The sequence below is a fragment of the Schistocerca gregaria genome, chromosome 7, assembly GCF_023897955.1.
Source record: "Schistocerca gregaria isolate iqSchGreg1 chromosome 7, iqSchGreg1.2, whole genome shotgun sequence".
NCBI classification, from domain to species: domain Eukaryota; kingdom Metazoa; phylum Arthropoda; class Insecta; order Orthoptera; family Acrididae; genus Schistocerca; species Schistocerca gregaria.
Genome location: NC_064926.1, coordinates 454,066,828 through 454,090,258, shown reverse-complemented (window position 1 = coordinate 454,090,258; position 23,431 = coordinate 454,066,828). Strand labels below are relative to the sequence as shown.

The window sequence follows — 23,431 nt, the reverse complement described above, 5'->3', positions numbered from 1 at the left end:
GGGGGGGGTCATGGTACCAATGATGCCCCTCTCCAACCTGCCTTGGTTCTGTACCCAGTGATGAGTGGGTCATTTGTGAAACAATGTGAGGAGAAAAGGAAGTGATTACTTAGCATCTCCAACCAAGAGCAAGAAAAGAAGAAAGAAATTAATGTACCTGCTGGTAAGTGTTTCTGTAAAAGATCTTTAATATTTTGCACCTGATGAGTAACCTCTTCTCCAATGCCCATGGAAAAAACTTAGATGCACAAGTTCCAAGCTGTAGGAGGCCAAGGCTTCACTTAAGTGAGCAGGTTTGAGTGGATGTAGGTTGCAGCAGTTACACAGAGATGAACAGGGTTTCACGGAATGGACTACAGTGGAGAGTTCTTTTGCATAACAAAACAGTCTCAAATACACCTTTATGCAGCTGGGACTGTTTCACTATATGTATAAAAAAATTTAATAGAACTGCTAACTTCCAATAGAAACAACATAAAATGTTCCAAAAAAATTTAAAAATGTTGTGATGAACTCCATCAAACCAATCTTAGAACTGTAGACCACAACAACAGCACGTATGATCAAATGTTATGATATGATGTAGAACACACATGAAGTAAGGAGCATTGAAAAGTCAAATGTACACAAAAGTATTTTGAAAAACAGGTTGGCTCATTGCTGAGAGGAACAGAATAAGAAGTCACTCTGAGAAACATAACAAATTCTTCTTCTATCTAATTAGAGTCTATATAATGTAAAAAAAACTTCAAAGTTTTTACACATTCAATTCATTATTTTCTAAACTCGACAGTATGTCACCAGACAAGGTAATTTTTGTCTGTTTTCCTGAATACAAATCGCAGTCAGCCAAGGTATGATACACTGTAACTAGCGTGTCGCAAACATTGCAAATTGGAGCACCCTATCTCTGTAGGCAATGGCCTTATATCACTTGGCAATGTTGTTAGTCTTAGTATTGTCATTCCTAATTCTTTTCATCCTTGTGGCTGAAATGATGATTGCTAGGGCCGTATACTGGGTTAATCTGGTGTAGCTTACTGGTTGTTTTGCACTGCCTCGAGGCAAGCTGTGTAAATAGCATTAAAAATACAGTTATCATTCAAAAGTTCATAAAATTCTTGTCTAAAAACAATCATGAGTATCAGATTTCCAGCACTCTGTTAGATTAAAATACAGCCTAAGACTTTGCAATAGCCATGGGGATTAACTACGTCAGTCCAATGTCTGCAAGGTGCTCCTTTGCTCAGATCTATAACAGTCTTAACTGATGGCATATAGTTTAAGAAAATGCATACAGATAATACTCACACAATTGAATTAAATAATGTTGACTAAGGAGCTGACTTGAATCAATAAGCAGGTTGTACCATAAGTAGCTTTGGAGAGTGATGGCTCCACCACATTGCCATCTATGCTATGTGTGGGATTTGTTCAAAAGGCATCTGTAGCTAGCCAAGATAATACTCACACAATTGAATTAAATAATGTTGACTAAGGAGCTGACTTGAATCAATAAGCAGGTTGTACCATAAGTAGCTTTGGAGAGTGATGGCTCCACCACATTGCCATCTATGCTATGTGTGGGATTTGTTCAAAAGGCATCTGTAGCTAGCCAGTAGCCCTCTCTAACATTCATACATAAGATCTTCCTCATTATCGTCCATACACAGCCACAGTCCAGCCGCACATGTACAAACACTTTAGGGAAAAGTGCTGGGGATGAGCTTCCTGTACCTCGAGCCCTATGAGGCAATTCAAAAGCCTTTAAAGTTCTTGGTTTAAGAACTTTTACGTGAGGCAAAGAGCCTCTCATCAAATATGAGGCCAAGTGTCATATAATGACGACTTAATGACTTTAATGTTGTTATGCTTAAGGCTGTTGGGAGACATCAAGAGCACTCAAAGACAGGAAATCACAGACACAATGCAGAGGGTAAGCAAAAGTGGCAGTGTTTAGATTACCAGAGCTGAATCTTAACACTAGACTACTGCAAAATGCAGATGCCCTGAGCAGCTGTCCCAAAGGGCGAAGTTTCACTTCAGAGAATTAACTGGTAATTCCATGCACCGCCTAGACACTGTTGTAAGGCATCACTGTAAAAGATGGCCATGAAAAGGCATGTCTTAGCAGAGGCAGCAAGCTTGATACTTGATCCTGAGAACTGCAATATCAGTGAGTTTACACGGGTTAGAGTGCTTCTACAACAGTCCCCACCCACAGGAGGACGGAGAGCAGGGCCAAGTTACTTTAAAAACTGTTGTTGCTGGCCATAGCACAAGTGGCAGTGATGTTTAGCTTTCAGTTGAGTGCTGCTGATACCAAACTTGGAGTCTGTTAATATAAAATCCAGAAGTTCCCTATCTACTGCATAGTAGTAGAGCAATAATCTAAATTTGGTTGGCCAGAGGCATCCTGGAAGAGTAGAGTGACTCACCAGATTGGCTGAAGCTTGTTATGTGCTGGTGGATTGACTATTGGAAGGGAGGAATGGTACATCACCATGATCCTTTAAAACCAATTCCCTATTCAGGGGGAGTTCTCGGTCAGATCGATGGGGTGCCAACACCGTGTCACATGTGGTCAGCCTCATTAAGCACTGACAAATCTGTTTTTCTCACTTGGAGTGCTGCTCTCAGGTTTGAACTAAACATGCTACTAGTGTTCGCTATTTCTGCTAGGACCCATCCCCATGGCTTCAGACACTGCCTTCTGTTGTGCAACCAATTGTCTCAATTGCTTTTTCCGATGTTTAGAATTAACCTTCAGTTTATTAGTAAGTCTGATCGCAAATAAATAGTGTTAATCAGACCTATGAATTCAATGAGCCCCTGCAGCAAGCATACTGTTGAGTCAAAGAATCTGCATCTCTCATAGGTGCTTTGTGACAGTGTTTTACACTGATCCAAGTCATCAACCTGCCTTCAATGGGAATTTGTCTTTCTCCATTTGCTCCTCACCCACTCAGAAAATGTAAACTGACCTCAAATGCCCTGAAAAATTCTCAGTGAAGCCAGGCTGATGACTTCGATCAGCTCCAAATACTGTCACAGGGCACCTACAAGAGATGCGGATTATGGGACACAACAGAAAGCATGCTGCGGGAGACTCGTGGAATTTGTGGATCAGACTAGCTAATACACCGAAGGCTAATTCTTAACATCAGAAAAATTAATGGAGGCAACTGGTTGCTCAACAGAACAACAGAAGTCAGTGTTTGAAGCCATGTGGGCAGGTGCTAACAGAAGTAGCAAACTCTAGCATCACATTAAGTAAGGTCTCCTATTTTTTTTTTATAAGTACATATACCTGTTTATTTCTACAATGGTTTACGTCAGTTTACAGCGTGAACATTTAGCTATTTTTCAACATAATCACAGTTTCTGTCAATGCATTTCTGTAGATGCTGTGGCAGTTTTTGTATGCCCATGCCATACCAGCTTATCGCCACACTGTTCAGAAAGTTATGAACCTCTTCTTTCATCTTGTCATCAGCTTTCCGGCCAAATGTTCTTTTAACTTAGGGAACAGATGATAGTCACTGAGTGCCAAGTCAGGACTATAGGGTGGGTGGGTGATTATGTTCCACTGAAACTGTTGCAGGAGAGGAATGGTTTGCCGAGCTATGTGTGGGCGAGCGTTGTCACGGAGAATGTGTAGGTCCTTGCTCAACATTTCTCTTCTACAGTTCTGAATTGCCTGTTTGAGTTTTTTCAGAGTCTCACAGTACCTGTCAGCATTAATTGTGATCCAGTGGGCATAAAGCAGACCAACAATACACCTTTCTGATCCCAAAAAACGGTTGTCACGACTTTACCGGCAGTCTGTGTTTGTTTGAACTTCCGCGGCTTTGGCAAATAAGGATGCCGTCACTGGCGTGATTGTTGCTTGGTCTCAGGTGTAAAGTGGTATGCCCAGGTTTCGTCACCCATGACCATTGAGTCTAGAAAGTTGTCCTGTTCGGCTGCAAGGTGGTGAATATATGCGCGGGAAGCATCAACTCGTTGCTGCATGTGGTCCTCAGTCACTGTCTCCTTAGAAACTGACGGTCTCCCACTCCTTTGTTCATCGTGAATTTTGACCCGACCAGCTGCAAACTCTCTACACCACTTACGAACACTTTCGACATCCACGCATGACTCACCATACACTTCTGTCAATTGGCGTGGATTTCAATCGGTGCAGTGCCCTTTGTGTTCTAAAGATGAATAACTGTGGGCAATTCGCACTTGGCGATAAAATCTAACGGAAGCTCCATTCTCAATGGCTGCCAAGCCCAGACTGAGTGCCTCAGTGCAGCATACACATGTTTACACACAACGCGTGAAGCGCTATGCATAACAGGGTGACCAACTGCGACACAAATAGAGTTCTGTACTTATAAAACAACAGGAGACCTTACTTTTGGGATGATCTTCATGCAAACTTGAGAGCAGCACTCCAAGTGATGTAAACAGGCATGTCAGAGCTTACTGAGGCTGGCCACAAGCAACACAGAGTCAGTGCCCCAGTGGTCTGACTGAGAACTCCCCCAAATACAAAAGCATGGGTTTTTCATGGATCATGGTGATGCACCATTTCTCCCTTCCTATTGTCGACCCACCGATCCACCAGCACTTAACATGCTTTGGCCAATCTGTTAAGTTGCTCTGCACCTCCAGCACGCCCCTAGCCAACCACATTCAGATTCCTGCCCTACTCCTACTCGATAGGTAGGGATACTTTTGGATTTTATATAAACAAACTCCAAGTTTGGTATCACCAACATTCAACTGAAAGCTAAATGTCACTGCCACTTCTATTACGTCCAGCAAGAACAGTTTTTAATGTCACTTGGCCCCGTCCTCCATCCTTCTGTGGGTGGACACTGCTGTACTGGCGCTCTAACCTGTGTAAACTGACCGATGTTGCAGCTCTCAGGAGCAAGTATCACTTGCTGCCACCGCTAAGATTCACCTTTGCATGGCCATCTTTTACAGTGATGACTTACAACAGTGTCTAGGTGGTGGATGGAGTTACCAGTTAATTCTATAAGCAGAACTTCTCCCCTGGGGCAGCTGCCCAGATTATCTGCAATTTGCAGGGCTCTAGTGTTACTATTTAACTCCAGTAACCTAAAAACAACAACTTTTGCGTACTCTCTGCACTGTGTCTCTGATTTCCTACCTTGGAGTGCCCTTGATGGCTCCCAACTTAAGTGTAACAACATACAAGTCATTAAGTCATCAATGCATGACAAAATGTAAAATGGAAGTAGCTGTGAATAATGTAGAAACCATTTTTTAAAGAACTGAAAATTATGAATTTTTCTTTGGTTTTACATACTTGATAAGATAAGATAACATTTTTATACAAATGATGATCTGTATAAGGTCTGTTGAAAAAATTGCAGGACATTCACACTTTCACACCAATGGTGTGTTGGAGAAAAACGCAGTTGACATTCCCACACATGCCTGTGTCTAATGTGCAACTTCCCGATGTTTCATAGTTGTATGTATGTTAGTTATTTCCAGTGCTGTATTCAGTAGAACGCTGTGTTCCACAGTTTCCAAATTTCGAGATGGCACAGTTTGAAGAGCAACACCTCTGAATTAAATTTTGCGTGAAACTCAAGAAAACCATTGAAAGGATAAAGATTAGAAAGGATAGACAAGATAAAAGAAAATTCGCAGACTGTGTGTTGTAAGATCCAGCTACAGGCATACCAAGACAGCTTCCAGAAGTGGAAAGGGGGGGACGGACAGACAGTGTTTCAATTGTGGAGAACAGTATTTTGATGGAGATCCTGCACAATAAGTAAAAGAAAAGCATAGAAAAAATGTGCGGACAAAGTTCCAGAATTTTTTGAACAGCCTTTGTATTATCATGGCATATTGTTCAGCAGTGACCCATATGCTGGCCACTGCCATACCACATTGTACGTTTCATACAGGAACAAATCTATATAAAATAAGTTATTTACATATACTGAAACTTCTTCTAAAATACATCTTTTTAAAAAGTCTGTGATATCTGACTTCCTGAAAACTGCTTCTATTAAATATCACAGTACACTATTTGTGTATATCTATAAATAATATGTATTTGCACAGTTGATGTTATCTATCCATTATAACAAAACACTGACTCCAAAATGAGGTTTTCACTCTACGGCAGAGTGTGCGCTGATGTGAAACTTCCTGGAAGATTAAAACTGTGTGCCAGACCAAGATAAGAACTCAGGATCTTTGCCTTTCGTAGGCAAGTGCTCTACCTCTTGGCTGTGAAAGGCAAAGGTCCCGAGTTCGAGTCTCGGTGTGGCACACAGTTTTAATTTGCCAGGAAGTTTCAAAACACTGAGTGATACACTGTGCAAGCTGTTCAGTCAACATGAAGATAAAGATGAATGTGAGGTCCAGCATCTTTGATACAACATATGCACTAATATTTAGATGGATAACTGAGTGCAAACAGAACTTCAAACAGTGGTCACCTTCATAGCAACAGTTTTTTCTGACCTCAAATCTCATCGCTCTGTTGGGGGCTGTACCAACAAACATAGCAGAAATATTAACTGAACACAAAGTACAAGATTGCAGTGGAGTGAGCTCACCATACACACATATATACGAAATTTCCTTTAGTATATCACGGCCAACCCAAGGAAAATCTTGGGGAAAAAAATCATATAAAACCAAGATAAAAATAATAAATATATTATTTACATCACTCTGATGAAGAATATTACAAAAAGAGGGCTCTTCATACAATAATAGCATAATAAAAGATTTCCACTTTTTGCTTAGCTGCGAAGTATAAAGTTATTACACACAGGTTACAGTTCTTTCTCTTGTTAAATAAATATAACAAAAAACAGTGTTAAACAAAATATGCAGCAAGTTGTGCCATTTTGTCTCTCGGGGCTCGTGGTCGGCCCCGACTTTTTCCTTTACCCCCTCTTCCCCGAGGAGCCCGACTGCCAGCAGGCCTAGAAACAGCACGGTGCTTTTCCACAAGTGCTGTGAAATGTGTTGAGCAGAAAACGCAACCTGTCATTTCCGTTGCCTCACCTGGAAGCCGTGTCTTCTCCTACAACAAAGGCAGATAACTGTATCATTTGCTGCACAGCTGTAAAGAAGTTACATATGTGGTACAAAATAAGTTCCACACAACAAATTTTCTTTATGAATCATCAATGATAACCTTTACATACTTCATCTTTTCTTCTCTACATTTTGTAAATGAAATAATCACAAAAACTGACTCGTCTAGGAAATGCAAACAGCATATAATATTGACTTATGTACATAACAAAAAAAAATAATGAAATAGTAGCTATATAATGAAATAGTAATTATATAATTAAATAGTAATTATATAATGAAAGAGTAATTGTATACTGGCAAAATAAAAACGAATGCACCATTAATTAAAGCATGCAACATTCCACAATAGAAAATGTCTCAAAAGGCCCATAACAAATGCTTCATGCACAAACAGTATTAGCTCAAAAAAATTAATGGTTACTACACTACCAAGGAACAAAACAATGAAGCCATGACTTACCTTTATTCATTAAATTAACATATTGGTGCAAACGTACCCTTAATAAATTAAACTGTGGTGCTGAGAACCACAGGGGCCTAAAGTATACTACTGTCAATCTTGAGACTGCATCATGTATGCATGCTCCTGACATCTGCTGATCTAATGGTGAGCCAAGTTTATCTGTGCTGTAGTCTCACATGATACATATGAACATCACAAAAAAACTGTCTCACCAATTTCACTGATATTTACTTCTGTATGGGTCTGGCAATGGTGTGCTTTAGGTGATTATGGTTCCCAGTGCCTCAGTTGTTCCTCCTTCTCTAATGCTCTAGCTGGCATCAACATGAAGTTCCGGAGAGTTGTTGTTCTCTAATGCTTTAGCTCGCATCAAGATAAGATTTCAGACCGTTAAATGCAACAACACTATATTACAAATGTCGCTGGCAACATAACTTTTAACCAGCAAGTCCTACACATCCTGCCTTACATCTATCAACTATTGATCATGTACTACATTTCTCATAATTTTTTTATTGGAAACAGGCAACAATTTCATCTCTACAATAATGTATAGTGTAGGTTAACCTACCGGTTTGTACTCAACACTTATCAGCTGTGCTCCACACTCACATACTGCATCCTCAACTAATACTTTATGTGCATCCTCAAATAAATGTATGATGACATCACATCTGTAATGAATAAACATCATTATTAGTTTACCTATAATGTTAGAAAAGGAGTGTTTACTATTGACAACTTTACATTACTACTCACTTGTTGCAACCAAGTTTCCATTTTGGTCCAGATGATGGATCTAATACTAAAATACCTCCCTCACATTCAACACAACTTGACATGCCAGTACTATTTAGACTGTGAGGGCAAGTTGGGTGTGTACAAGCATTACAACCACTTCCTTTCTTCATTTGTCTATAACATACAGAAATTTTCATAAAATTTTTATGATTGGTGTTTCTGAATTTTAATATTTTCTTGGAAAGTTTCACTACAGCAAGTCAAAAACTTTGCATTTAGTAATGTAAGCCAAGAGGTTACAGAAAAAGTGGATTCAGGGCAAGAGAGAGGAATGTGTGAGTGGGGAGGGGGGAATGACACAGAAGCATCAAGGAAAAATAAAATAACAAATCAACGGAAGATAAAGCCAACTATTATCTGAAATCATTTTGTTGTTCTCATTCATGTCTTTCTGTAGCACACAACTTCCCTGTACAAAGTGTTTAACATAAGAAGCGTGTTTAGTTACAAATATTCATATTTTTAACTTTGCAATAGGTCTTATAAATGATAAGAACTAAAGAAAATTCAACAAAATGTATAATATGCTCAGTTAGAGACAAACTGAGAAAGGGAGCTGCCTTGACCAGTATAACAAACAATACGTTGGACCTAGCGTCTGATCGACCTACTGCTACATTCTAACTTTCCCCAACCTAACATTCTTTCCTCCCTGAGGAAGAAATAGTTGAAAGCTAGGACAGCATTTTCTACTTTTATATTTGTCTGACAGCAGTATTTACAATTCTGTCCTCTGAAGATAAGAACCAGATTTTTTCTTTTTTCCCCTGTTTGCAAGTATTTGCAACACACAAACACAACATGACCTATGGCACTCCAGGTTACTCATGTTCTTACTAACAGCCTCCTCCAACCTCAGACGAGGAAAGTATTTTTATGAGATGCAGTTCCAATCTCTCAAAGTTTGTTGCCGAGATGTGTTATGAATCTGTTATAAAACTGTTTCAGTAAGAAGATGCTTGGCTTGTCAAACAAGAAGTAAAAAATACTGTACACCCACTCTATGAAGACTCTTAGCGAAATGGTTTATGGTAGTAGCTGAATTTAAAGAAGCTGATACAGTTTGTATTGACTGATTTCTTTTCATTACCAGCTGTGACAAGCAGACAACTGACAACACTGGCCTAGTTCATATGTGTGTATGAAATCATAAGAGGTGTTCACGAGTTAATTATCACTGTCAAGTTATGAGTAATTGAATTTGAAATCTACTTATTCATAGGCATATTATGCAGACTGAACACAGTACCATCTGCTGACATGTTAGCAACTGGTAATTGGTCAAATGATTCCTGTTAATTCAGGTACTTCCATCTGCCACCATACAGAAAGACTCCACAAAGTGAGTGTACAAGGTGTGTTCAAAAAGTAAGATGACTTTATTTTTTTATGTAAAATTATTTATTTATTCATCAATATTCATGTTGTCTCATTCAAAGTAATCCCCTCAGATACAATACATTTGTGCCAACGCTTTTTCCAACCTTCAAAGCACTTCTTACAAGCATTTTGTGGTACAACCTTCAGTACTTCCAACGATGCAGTTTTTATTTCTTCAATCATTCAAAATCTTCATTCTTTCATAGGTCTCTTCAGTTTTTGGAACAAGAAAAAATTGCAGGGGGCCAAATTCGGTAAATATGATGGCTGAGGCATGACTGTCATGTTGTTTTTGCCCAAAAAATCTCTCATATACAATGATGAATGAGCAAGTGCATTGTCATGATGCAAAAGCCATGAATTGTTTTTCCACAATTCCGGACTTTTTTTTGCATATTGCTTCTGGCAAACAGTGCATAATGTCAAGGTAATACTCCTTATTGACTGTACGACATTGAGGCAAAAGTACATGATGCACTATGCCACGGTTATTGAAGATAGTGAGCAAAACTTGGACATTTGATTGAAGTTGGCATGCGTTTTTTGGTCTTGGTTCTCTGGGAAGCATCCAAAATGTCATAACCGTAAACCCATGTTTCATCACAACTTATGACCCTTTTGTGCAAATCAGGATCATCACTGACATCATTCAAGAACTCCTGAGTGATGCTCATGTGCCAGTTCTTATCAAAATTGAGAAGTTTTGGAACAAACTTCGCGGACACACACCTCATGCCCAAAACGACTGGAAAAATTGAATGACATGAGCCGACCGATACGCCAACATCCTCAGCAACTTCTCTTATGGTAATCTGATGGTTTTTCAAAACAATTTTCTTCACAGCTTTGATGTTATCATGTGTTGTTGATGTGCTGGGGTGTCCAGAGAGGGGTTCGTCATTGGCATCTTCCCGGCCATCTGAGCTTGTACAATTGTAAACATTTTTTTTTAAATTTAGAGCAGACTCACCGTACACCACTGTCAACATTTCAAGTGTTTTAGAGCACTTGATTCCATTTTTCACACAAAATTTGATGCAAATTCTTTGCTCCATTTTTTTGTGATAATCGAAAGTCTGCCAAGCACACTAAAACACATCTAACCTTTCTATCTGTCAAAAACAAACGAAGCATACTGTACACTTGAAACTGCATTGAACAGCCCTCGTATGGTAGGATGGCTCATCCCGGCTCTTCCATATCTTAGGAATAATAAAAGCTTGCCACAAGTGAACTGAGCACTAAAAATGAAAAAAAAAAGTATTTTGACAACTTACAGTGGAAGTAAAAGGTACAGATCAGGAAAAATGTTCAATTCATTAAATTGAAGTGTACATTTTACCCTCAGCAATAATTGTAATGAGTCAGCATATTATTTTTGAAATTTCTCATAGATATGTTTTTGTTATTGAAGACATGACTAAAATTTATGAGAAGTATTCAGGGACATGAAAATTTTGTTCACAAAATAAGGCAAGGGAAAACATGAAAATATGCAATAAATATAAGTTTAGTTCAATAAATAAACAGTGTCAAGTGTCAGTTTCAGGCTGTTCGAGAATACGCAAGAGCACGCACTTTTTTTCTTTGCATCTCTGTAAACTAGTTCTGAATCAACATAATTCGACAAACATCAAACTGCTGTCGTTTCATCTCCTGTGGATACCGTCCTTTGTTATAAACAATATTATGTGCAATAGCAATCTAGCAGGCACTGCTAAATGCTGGTTTACATTTTCACTGATATGTAACGTTTCATCAAAAGTATCATTATTGAACAAACCAATACATAAGGTGATATCAGAAATATTTCAGTATTTGTTACCTTACGTTATCTCTCTGCTGCCCCCCCCCCCCCCCCCCCCCACCACCACCACCCAGTAGCTGAGTGGTCAGCGTGACAGAATGTCAATCCTAAAGGCCCAGGTTTGATTCCTGGCTAGGTCAGAGATTTTCTCCACTCAAGGACTGGATGTCATGTTGTCCTAATCATCATCATCCCCATCGATGTGCAAGTTGCCGAAGTGGTGTCAAATCGAAAGACTTGCACCCACCGAACGGTCTACCCAACGGGAGGCCCTAGTCACACAACATTTATATATCTGCTTTGTTAGACCCTTGATATGAATCAGCACTTTCTTTCATAATCAGCAACTAGCATTCAAAAATTCAGAAACTACAGTGCAGTTGTTTCAAATAGATGTCCAAAGAGTACAACACCATCATGTTTCCTCAAAAAATCTAACTACAAAAAACCTGATCCCTACTCCAAACTCAGGCAAGAAGACGTGGATTTAAGTACTATTCAAACTTGTGAAACTATGTTGAAATTTGAAGTTAAAACAGTGCCATTTTGCAACAGTGCAACAGCAGAATTTTATGGGACTGGAAAGACACTGTTTCAAGAGATGTGTTAGATGAATGCACAACAAAAGAGACCCAGGCTCTCCAGTATCCTGATGAAGGGCAGTCTTCAATTAGAAATAGAAAAAACCATATGACACAATGCGTATCTGACTTTGGCAACCATGGAAATATTTTTTGAAGGCATACATTCTACTCCACAAATTCCAAAATGAGAATTTTTGGCAGTGGGTAAAGAAATTTCTTGATGGTGAGACGTGTTTAAATGATAGTTAAGAGGACAAAAATCAGATTATTAAAGTTTCAACTTTAAAGAATAGAGTAATAATTCGAAAGCACTGTAAGTTCTAGATTCTTTTTAACTTATGAGACAGATTGAATTATGTTTTTGCTTTATTAATGAAGCAGCAATGGCTCTGCCATGTTGGAAACACCTGCCCTCATCTGATGACCAAAGTTAAGCAATGTTGGACTCTATTACTAGATGAATGGGTAACTGTTGATGACTGTCTGGATAGGACTGATACCTCTGCCTCAGGGTCATGCAAGACTCTGCAGTGGCATCTCACTGAAAGACTTGCACAAATCTGTTGGTCATGTGGCATTATTATTATTTACTAATGAAGACTACTGGAGCATTAAAAGAGCAAAAACACTCTTTAAATGTTTCTTCGCAGAGTCAATTTAACATAGGATGCTCGTGTAATAATAAGTGCTCTACAAGAATGTAATAAACAATATGACATAGAAATGGTATAGAGGAAAAGTGTGAACTAATTTAAAAACATTATTGAAGTTACATTATACTCTGAGTTGGTGACACTAGTTCAATTTGAAAAATGTTTACTTAAGGAACTTTTGAAGCTGAGCACTGAACTAAGTAACTCAAAGATGGCCTTTGTGAACAATATAAGCATGATATTCTAGTTTCTGAAGGAAATGAGAATCAATTAATTTTTCTCTTCAGGTGCTAATATTGTGGCTTTATGACTTTCTATAGCCACTTACATGGTATAACATTTTGACGCAATGATGGAAAAGCTTCCACAGTGATGACGTGGAGACTATGATACGCCAACATTGAATATGCGAATTACTTTCAAATGACAACACAAATTAAATTTTTGTGGGGGCCATGTTTGTTACAATGCACGCCAGGTATTTAATTAACATGACTATAATGAGATTCTTCAGTTTTTCCTTAGGGTATTTGTCAATTGAACAGTCCATGGGTGGGTGAACTGTCAGTTAATACTGTCGAAATGGTACTGACAAATCGACCTCCTGCGATCGCATAACTGATAACTGACTTATATTCCCCCCAAGACCAATTCTCAATGCAGCCCAGATTGTGTTAGTGTGGATGTAGTTATTCCATCTGCACTGGATGCCAGAATGTTTTGTTTGCTGAATACGTTCTTAATTAGACCCAGTGCTGATTCTCAAGCCTTGCTGAGATTATAGCCAGAGGCCTGGTTGATAAAACTTTCCCTTGAGCACATTTCGATGGCGTCTCTAATGACATTGCTCTACTATTTTAAAGTTTGTGCTAAAATCCTGGTACATTTGAATTCTATTGAATAATGAGTCTTGGCTAAACATTGCTTTGTGAGAACAGACTACGGATACCTTAGTCTCTGTACTGCTGGTGTTTTCAGCGTTGATGTTCGATGGTGTGCACTGATTGTCTGAAATGACTTGCCATATCTGCACAGAGTATGATATAAATCCACTGTTCCTTAAATCCAGGTTACTTTGACACTCTCAAGTATTGCTCATGCTTTACTGGGCAAGTAGAAGACAGTTCTCACTCAATGCTTTGTCAGTATGTGCCGGACATTTCCCAGCGGTGCACAAGTGTATGGTAAAATGGCAGTGGCTGCCTCTTTCTCTGTGTTTTCATCCATCTCCACAGGTCATCCTGTAGTGGTATCTCATAGAGCATGCCTAACCTGCAACTCTGAGGAACCTTTGTTTTGAAACACAGTTCTGAGGTGTTTGAGTTCCCAGGGAATACTTTCTTCAACCGAAATGGTGCGTGCTCTATGTACTGGTGTTTTTACTGTCCCCTTCCTTTAAGCAGAGTGGTGGCAGCTGTCTGTTTTCTTCCGATACACACAATGGCCTATGGTGCCATCAGCTTTTCTGTTGACTATGATGTCAAAATGTCCAGAAATGGTAGTCTTCTTTCTGCATCAAGCCCCATAGAGAACTGGATTTATGCATAATAGTTCAGATGTGCACATAAGTCACAGAATTTGACCCTTCCATGGGGCCAGATGATGAACAGGACATCCATATAATGGAAAAAACAAGTAGGCTTCCCTTCGGAAGTCTTCATAGGTTCTTCCTCAAAGTGCTCCATACACAATTTGCAACCAAAGGCAAGAGCGGGCTGTGCATTATGACTCCTTCCATTTGTTTGCAGAATATTCCATTAAATACAAAACATTTCAAGATCTGGACATGCTAGAAACAGTTGGTGGTTGTCAAGTGCTCCTCTGTTTAAAGAACGCCAATATGGTAACACAGACAGTTCGCTCCATCAAAGATCGATGCCAAGAACACCAGACACGGACTAATGTATCGCAATAAGTTGGTGGTTGCAGAGCTCTGTTTGTCTGAGACAACTGTACCAAGATTTTAGAACAACCTTAGAAATACTTGGACAGCATCATTAGAGAGGCCATCAGAACATACACCAGGGACAGTCTATCAACCATAACTGCGACTATAATCTCAGTAAGGCTTTGGGAACCAGCACTGGGTCTAATTAAGAAGACACTCAGCAAACACAATGTTTTATCAATCTGTGCAAATGGAGTGGCAGTGCACATCAGTTGTGGTAGCATGGATTGCTACCACAACTAATGCACACTGCTGCACAATGACGCTCACAGATGCGCTCCCAAGCAGGGCAGTTTGTCAGCATATCTGATGTAGTAGTAGTAGAGGGGTTTTGGGCGCATGACAGCAAGGTCTTCAGAGATGTGATGATATGTCTGATCACCAAAATATTGTGCCCATTGGTCACTAGGAACTGGTAAAGCACCTGTGGATTGTTTGATCAATATGAATTTAGCATGTTCAAATTGTTGTACTTCATACAAATTGTATTCCAAGCTATAAAATTGCTTGAAGATGTCTTCACTGTTGCATAAATAGGAATTTTTGGTGATGAAACAATTTGACTCACTTAAAGCCTACACAAATCCAGTAGAGTTTTTGAAAATTATGCCCATGCTCATGTTTCAAGAACTTCCAGCAGTATTTAGTTGAAGAACTATTTGTCTTGAATTGTTATTTTTTTCTTTAGTATGACTGATGCACTTTCTAAAAAAAAGGCATTTTAATTTTCAACATAACAACAAAATATGTAGTAAGGTAAAAATAGAGTACAAACATCAAAAATAAGTTCTCAGGAACCAACATCAACATGGACAAAAAGTAACACCAAAGTTCCTATCCCTCAAAAACAATAAATAAAAAATTAATTAATAAATAAAGTAAAATAAATTAATTGAGATGTCAAGACGGTCTGAGGTACCTTGCCACAGTAAGCACAGTTCTCCCCCCCCCCCCCCCCCCCTCCCCCCATTAGAGGTTCGAGTCCTCCCTCGGGCAAGTTAGTTTATTATCGATTAAGTAGTGTGTAAGCCTTCGCACCGATGACCTCAGCAGTTTGGTCCCACAGGAACTTACCACAAATTTCCAAATATTATTCCAAGCACTAAACTTTGTGACAACAATGCTCCTACATAAGGTAATAGACTATATAAATTGAGGTCAACTGTCTCTTACTCTTAAGAAAAATTCATATCCTTTAAAAGCTTTTGCACTGAAGAAAGCTTTCCCCTTTTCAGATTATGCATGGTCTTCAAACTGCACAATCGATAAAATTAGCTTCAAAATAAACACATTTGTTATTTATGACTGAATTTATGTGTTATTCTTTAGTTCATGTACTCAAGTACAACATTACCCTGTGGGCAATAGAAATCTCTATTTTCAGCATCATGGAGTTAGTTAATTACTTCCTGATGGATTAAGTGTCTGATGTATTAAGATTCTTTCAGTCTCGTCATGAATGGAGGTCTTTGCTGACACATTCAATTTACGCATGACAACTGGGCACTAAGGGAAGTTGTATAAAAAGTTTTACACCGATGTGACACTTCAGCTCAGTCTGTACATAATACACTTCTACTAAAAATATGTGTCATAATGAAAATGTATTTAGTGATCAGAACTGGAAAATGTTCAGTCAAAAACTAAATTTAAAAAATAATAAATAAAGTACAAGGGATAGAATGATGGATATAGTAACTCAGCTTTTCATGCTCATTTAGAATGAATTTCTTGCATATTCTCTTCCATGACTGCACTTTATTGTTAAATTACTAATGTTAGATATGATTGAAAATACAATCTCTTTCAATAGAAGAGGTTCAATTATATTGGTTACCCATAGTTGCATGGGAATGCTAGAAACACATTCCTGTCATTTTATTGGCTACTTCTGGAGTAGGCTGAATAATTTTTATTGTCCAATTCACTAAGTCCAGGGTGTATACGGGGACAAGGCAATAGCAAGATCACTGGTTACATAGCGCGAACACACAAAAGGAAAAGTTAACGGTTTACATTAATGTACACAGCACCGTATATCTACAAGAAAAGTTAAGCTTTCACATATGATGTTGGTCTCTAAGATTAACACTCTACAACAGAAGCCAAGCTTTCACATGTAATATTGAACTTTTCTGCGAGTGTTATACTTTAAGATACAACACACAAATGTGGCAGTAAATTTAAAATCATGACATAAATGTTTCGGCTTGAAATTCTTGTAAGTGGCTGGTCCTCAAAATGTTTAGTTTCAAACGCTCTGTGATTTAGATATCCATCCTACTTTCTCACACGCAACATAATTCATCTTGCGTAAAAAGAAATTTACTTTGAAAGTAACGCCTTCCTAACCACCATTCGCAATACTATCCAGAGACTGTTGGAAATAGGTTTGATTTACCAGTTGCCAGAGAGTGCCAGGAAACAGGCATTATTGTGCGTGTGCAACTACAGTGGTGCAGGAAGCCCGCATGTTCGTGTGTATAGAGCACTAAGAGAGCTCACATCATACAATAAAAGAAACAGGGCATCAGAGGATACTCCAAAGCGCATCGGAATTTCGTAAACCATGCCAAAATGCATAATTCGGCTTGAAGCGCAAATTGGCTTTTTCCAGATTCACAATGAAGTAGGTCCCATCTGATATTAAGCTTTTCAGTGTGGTTTTTGGAATGTAAATTTTCTTTGTGGACCAGTACTCTATGATCTCATTTTTGGTTCTTTATTATGGCATAATGCCATACATGGCAGAAGATGACAACGTGCACTTGAAATTCAGCGAACAATTGGAACTAGCCAATACTGTAGAATGAAACACTTCGTTTCATATAAAATGATTGCCTCAGTGGAAAGATTAATAAAGCCAAATATCTTTAGCAAACTTGCAAAAATAACTTCATTGTTCTGCAGGCGATTAATGCTCGACTGCTACTAACTTGTAAATAAAATAAAATCGGAAAACTGAAATTAATAATATATTTTTGTCCTTCGTAATTATGCGAATGTATTTTAATCCACTTGATAGCTCCCGGCCACAAAAATCTGTTTTGTTTTCATTTGACGTGGGAGCTGTTCACGAAGAGAAGCAGCGAATTCACTTAACGTAAACACGGGTCACGTGGAGACTAGCCCCCTCCCCACTACAACTCAGACAACTCTGTGCAAGCTCCAATCTGGCAGCTAGGGCGCGCGAGAAAAATTTTTCTCGTTTGAATCTGGCTGCTTGCTGCTACTGCCGATACAGCTAGCAGCCAAACTTCAAGTAGCAGGAAGTGGGAGAAGAACTGCTTATACGCGAGTCAAATGCGTATGTGCAACAGACCGCTGGCAACTGGTCAAACTAACCTAATGTGAACAGTTGTGACGTCATGCTCATAGCAAGCAGTTTATTGTTATGAAGAATTACAGTCTGAGCCCTACGACCTTTGACATATTTTTGCTATTTGCAGACGCTTGTGCATGCACAGTGTTTTGTTGTTGTAAACTGCACATTTCCTTTGCCACCAAAGTTTCATTTTTTCCCCCTCTCGTTTATATTTTATTGCTGCAGTTATTATTCTCCAGTAGAAGGATACAATAACATTCTTTGCTAGAGAATCAATTCTGCAGCCAAAACTACAAAAATTTGGCTGAAAGCTAAAACAATGAAAAATTCCCGGAAGTCCGAAAAATTCCCGGGTATTTCCCGGTTGTCCCGGGTCGTATACACCCTATAAGTAAATTCTCACTATTGTGTGTACATCAGAGCTTCTTAGAAATTTGAGTAGCATTAATTATGAAATGCTTGTTGAAAAGTTTTGCAAAACTACACACATCTGTTACCAACATATCATTTACACCTAGTCCCATCTGCTCCTCTTCATGTCTGGTTATACACATTTCCTCCTTCACTCTATCTCATATTCCAGAATGAGATTTTCACTCTGCAGCGGAATGTGCGCTGATATGAAACTTCCTGGCAGATCAGCGCACACTCCGCTGCAGAGTGAAAATCTCATTCTGGAAACATCCCCCAGGCTGTGGCTAAGCCATGTCTCTGCAATACCCTTTCCTTCAAGAGTGCTAGTTCTGCAAGGTTCGCAGGAGAGCTTCTGCAAAGTTTAGAAGGTAGGAGACGAGATATTGACAGAAGTAAAGCTCTGAGGACCGGGCATGAGTCGTGCTTCGGTAGCTCAGATGGTAGAGCACTAGCCCGCGAAAGGCAAAGGTCCCGAGTTCGAGTCTCGGTCAGGCACACAGTTTTAATCTGCCAGGAAGTTTCTATCTCATATTGTCTATATTTCATTATATGGCGTGATTACTTTTTTTCTCTTAATGCATTTCCTTCCATGTCCTCATTACTACCTACAATGTTTTGCAACCAGTTTTGCTATTATCCACAGTATATACACTAGCAGTGTTACTGACTGACAGTTACAGTTTCCTTTTTGTTTTACAAGGTAACTTTATCCATATGCAATCCATGGGTTCTTTGTACACTTTGGTATAATGTGAGTTAGTTTTTGGAGAAAGCAGTATTCAATTATTCAGTACTCAACTTTTATCAATAAAGTGTTATGCTTTTCATTCATGTCACAAGTATATGACAGAACCCAAGAAAAATGTCTCTGGGGTACATGTACTGAATGGCTTTGTCAGTCTGAGAGAAAGATGGGATGAACTGTGAGAACCGTATGGAACGTGTGACACATCTGAAGGGAGTGGAATGATTCCATCAAGTCATTAATGTTGGACTGGAAAGTGAGTCAGAGTAGCTGTGCATGGGAATAGTTTATAGAGTTTGGGGAAGATACTGACCAATAGGCATTTTAAATAAAGATAGAGACAGATGGGTAGCACGTGCTACCATATTGTTGTACATGAAAATGCATTAAAATGTGATTTGTACATGATTTTAGCCTTTTATCGAACAATATGATGCTATTCAAATGAAGAGAAAAGAAAAGAGCAAGCTGTTTCACAGTTCTAGAGTTAAGGCGCCACACTAAACGACTGTAAGTAGAGGCTATGAATTTTCGAGCAGTCCAAAGAACACTGGAAAACACTGAAGTCTTATGAATAACACTGGCACAAGGTCAGTTCACAAAGTAGATCTTGCCCAATAAAACTAACGCACACAAGAATAACAATGGAAATTCCTGGATGGAGCAATATGGGAAATAACTGAAAGCCAACCTCTCACCTACAGCAGATTGCTTTGTTGAGCACAGAAACGCGCCCCCCCCCCCCCCCCCCACACACACACACACACACACACACACACAGAGAGAGAGAGAGAGAGAGAGAGAGAGAGAGAGAGACCCTAATGCACACATGTGTTCCTCTGTCCACACATCACACTGCTATAGATGAGTGGTTGCCTCTACCTTGCTTTTTATATCAACACACAAGAAGCTAATTTTAAGTCATCCACACCTGTTGTTTTCTTGTTTTGCAGTTGTTAGTCTCTACAGTTTTTTACTGTATGTTATAGTGGTATAAAAATTCAAATGAGAGTGTTAGTTTTCCCTGTAATTATGAGATAGGCACCTATTTCTACGCATGACGTCCACTGTCATTACAGTGTAGTGGAAGACAAGGAGACAAGGAAACTGAAGTAGTATGCACAATTATAATCCACAAATACACATCTAATTATTTTCATATTAAAAAATGTATTTTGCATGTATCTGGCACATAAACACATCATAAACTACATATTTCTGAGGAAAAAATTATACAATCATACCTGAATGGGGGATTATTGTAGCAGTATGGGCAGAAAGGATAGCTTCTTCCCTTTGTTCCAGCAGACCATGACAGCAACTCAAAGTCATCTAATGGGCACTTGAGTTCTTTATAAATACGTATACAACCATTCTGTGGTACACTGTAAGTTTCATCACAGTGGGAACAATGCATGCGTGAGGGTTTGGCTTGAATATACTTCATGTAACGTCTGCATTTGCCACATCTTTGCAAAAAGAAGAAAAGGAAAAGTTAGTTTTAGCAAGAGGTCAAATTATTCTGAAACATAGATCATAAGAACCAACAAAAACAACAAAGCAGAACAGAACTTAACCATAGTAATAAGGCCACATAGCTTGCAAATACTAACAGAAAACAATATGGAAAAATGATAGTTACATTAGTTAGGATACGACACTGCAAGACAGCAGCACACAATGATACTGACTTGCAAACATCAGTATTGTTTGCATTCTGGGTATTAAGATATGTTAGGCAGTTACTCAGCAGCTGTACCCCTGGCTCCCATTAAACCATTGATAAATTTTTTGCACAAAGCTCCCATCAATCTCAGTATCTACTTAGGCTCACTACTGCATTTACACAAAAAGTATCCACTTATGATGCTCAGGTTACAAGATCCAGTACTCACATAGTCAACAAATGGAACATCTTACAAGTGAAAACAAAATTTTATATTTTTAGTGTAATATTACAGAAGGATAGCACAGCTGAGAGAGGAAACAAGGAGAAAGTGAAAGTCCAAGCAGACAGAAGGTGTGCAGCAGCACAAAGAGCAGCAGTATGATATGGTGCCGTGTCTATAAGCTCCAAAGCATGCAACGTATTTTCTATTTCATCTTGTGTTCATGATGTAGTAGGAAGTGTGAGTAGATAGAAACAGTAATTTTAAATTTTTGTTATACAACTCTTATTTTAGAAATAAATATATTCAGTTTGGTGCCAAGTCATTGCAGAATGAATTTTGATTTCACACAAAACAATGGAACAATGCGCCAACATAAACCAGGGACAGTTACAGGCATGTGTGACAAATAATTTCAACTGCTGGTGGTGCTTTTAATAACTGAATTAATATGAACTATTTAGTGCAGCAACATTAGTACAGGTGGTAGTATACAGCAGTACACACGTGGAAACATGGTGGCTGATACAAACTGCAGCACTTGCATCTACGAGGGACATTCACTACTTAAACAAACACATTGGTGTAGGAAATAAATATTTATATTTTTACAAAATAAGAGTCGTGTTGCTTCTCAACATCTCACTACTCATTTTACTCATTGCTGAGTGGTGGTGATCTCATTTCCTCATTCATTCTTATGTAGTTGACTCTTTCAACAGATGTCTCCATCCACAGCGATCTTCGGCCTTTCTTAATATGATGTGAAGAGGCAGGCTGGTAATCTTCTTCGCTTGATCCAACCATCTGTTTGCTGCTCTCCCATGTGGTCTTCTGCCCTCAATTTTTCCCTGCACAATGGTCTTCTCTAAATTATCCCCTTTCCTTCTCAAAGTGTGCCAAAGGAACTGAACTTATCTTTGGCTGATACGCGAAGATAACGTTCTTGTGATTTTAAGTTGTTCTATTATTGAAACATTTGTTCTTTTTTGTGTCCACGGTACACGTAGCATCCTCTGCCAACACCACACCTTGAAGGTATCAATGTTGCTCTTATCACTACCTTCCATGGTCTATCTGTATAAGAATGCAGAAAACACCAATGCTTCTACCCAGCGTATCTTCGTTGTCTTAGATATTGCCTAATTCTGCCATATCTTAATGAGTGACCATTGCGGCTCGGTCAAGAATGTTTCGTTGTCTTATTTCTTTATCACAATTTCCTGTGCAATTGATCAGAAAGGCAAGATATACATAATCACTAACTATCTCCAGATTCCTTGAGAATCCTGTAAGTTTTTTTTTTTTTTTTTTTTTTTTATCAATGCCTTGGCAATTAGTAACCATTAGTTTGGTTTTTTTCATGTTTACCTCTAGGCCAAGGTTTAGATATCTTTCCCTCTTGAGAACAGATTACCAAGTGCTTCCACACTTCCTGCTATGAGTGTAGTATCTATCATCTGCGAAGCGTAAATTGTTGATTTTCCTGTCGCCAATTGAAATCCCTCCACCCCAGCCATCCAGCGCTTTCCTGATTACACACTCTGCATAGATATTGTAGAGCTGAGGTGATAGTTTGTAACCTTGTCTGACACCATTTGTCACATCAAAAAATTCAGAGTATTCACCATCTACTTTTATGATTACGGTATGGCTATTATAAAGACGTTTTAGTAAGGATACCAGGTGGTTTGGAATCCCAGACTCATTGAGCACATGCCACAACTTGTCCTACATGACACAACCAAAAGCCTTTTTATAATCTAGGATGCAAATGTAGGCAGGTATACAGAACTCTTAACATTTTTCAATTATCTGCCTTAAATTCAAGACTGCCGCCTGAGTAGTTTACATGACACACAATCCGCTTGTTCTGAGGAAATCTGAGACTGCAGAAATTTTTTACACGTTGATTTATTATATGCAGGAAGACTTCACTAGCATGTGATATTAATGCTACAGTCCTATAGTTGGAGCAGCTCTAACTGATCCTTTTTTGTGCAAAGGAATTAGTCCAGTCTGTAGGCCACTCACTCATTTTCCACACCTTATTACATATTAAATGTAGGTCATGCATGCCTTCCTCTCCCATTGCAGTCAGCATTTATCTGAAAATATCATCTATACCTGTGGATTTTATGCTTTTCAGATGCTTGATGGCATTTTTGATTTCACTGTCCAGAATATCGGGTTGTTTATTTGATTCCATACAAATGTTCTCTTCTTGTATGTTGTTTCCTTTGCAATACAACATTTCACAATATTGTTTCTACTAGCTATTGCTAATTGCTTGTCACTAATAATAGCACCATTATATCTTCTACCATCCATGT

General features: G+C 38.8%; 1 protein-coding gene across 1 annotated transcript in view; it reads right to left on the bottom strand.

Annotated features, from left to right (window-relative positions):
* Nucleotides 1-6,683: 6,683 nt before the first annotated feature.
* LOC126281619 (DNA topoisomerase 3-beta-1) overlaps nt 6,684-23,431 on the bottom strand; it is a 132,567-nt gene continuing 115,819 nt past the window's right edge. Inside the window, exons 12-15 of the mRNA XM_049980739.1 lie at nt 20,454-20,678; nt 8,312-8,467; nt 8,124-8,226; nt 6,684-7,072 (exon numbers count right to left, since the gene is read on the bottom strand). Coding sequence (XP_049836696.1) covers nt 6,863-7,072; nt 8,124-8,226; nt 8,312-8,467; nt 20,454-20,678 — 694 coding nt within the window. The 3' untranslated portion in view covers nt 6,684-6,862. The remainder of the gene's footprint in view (nt 7,073-8,123; nt 8,227-8,311; nt 8,468-20,453; nt 20,679-23,431) is intronic.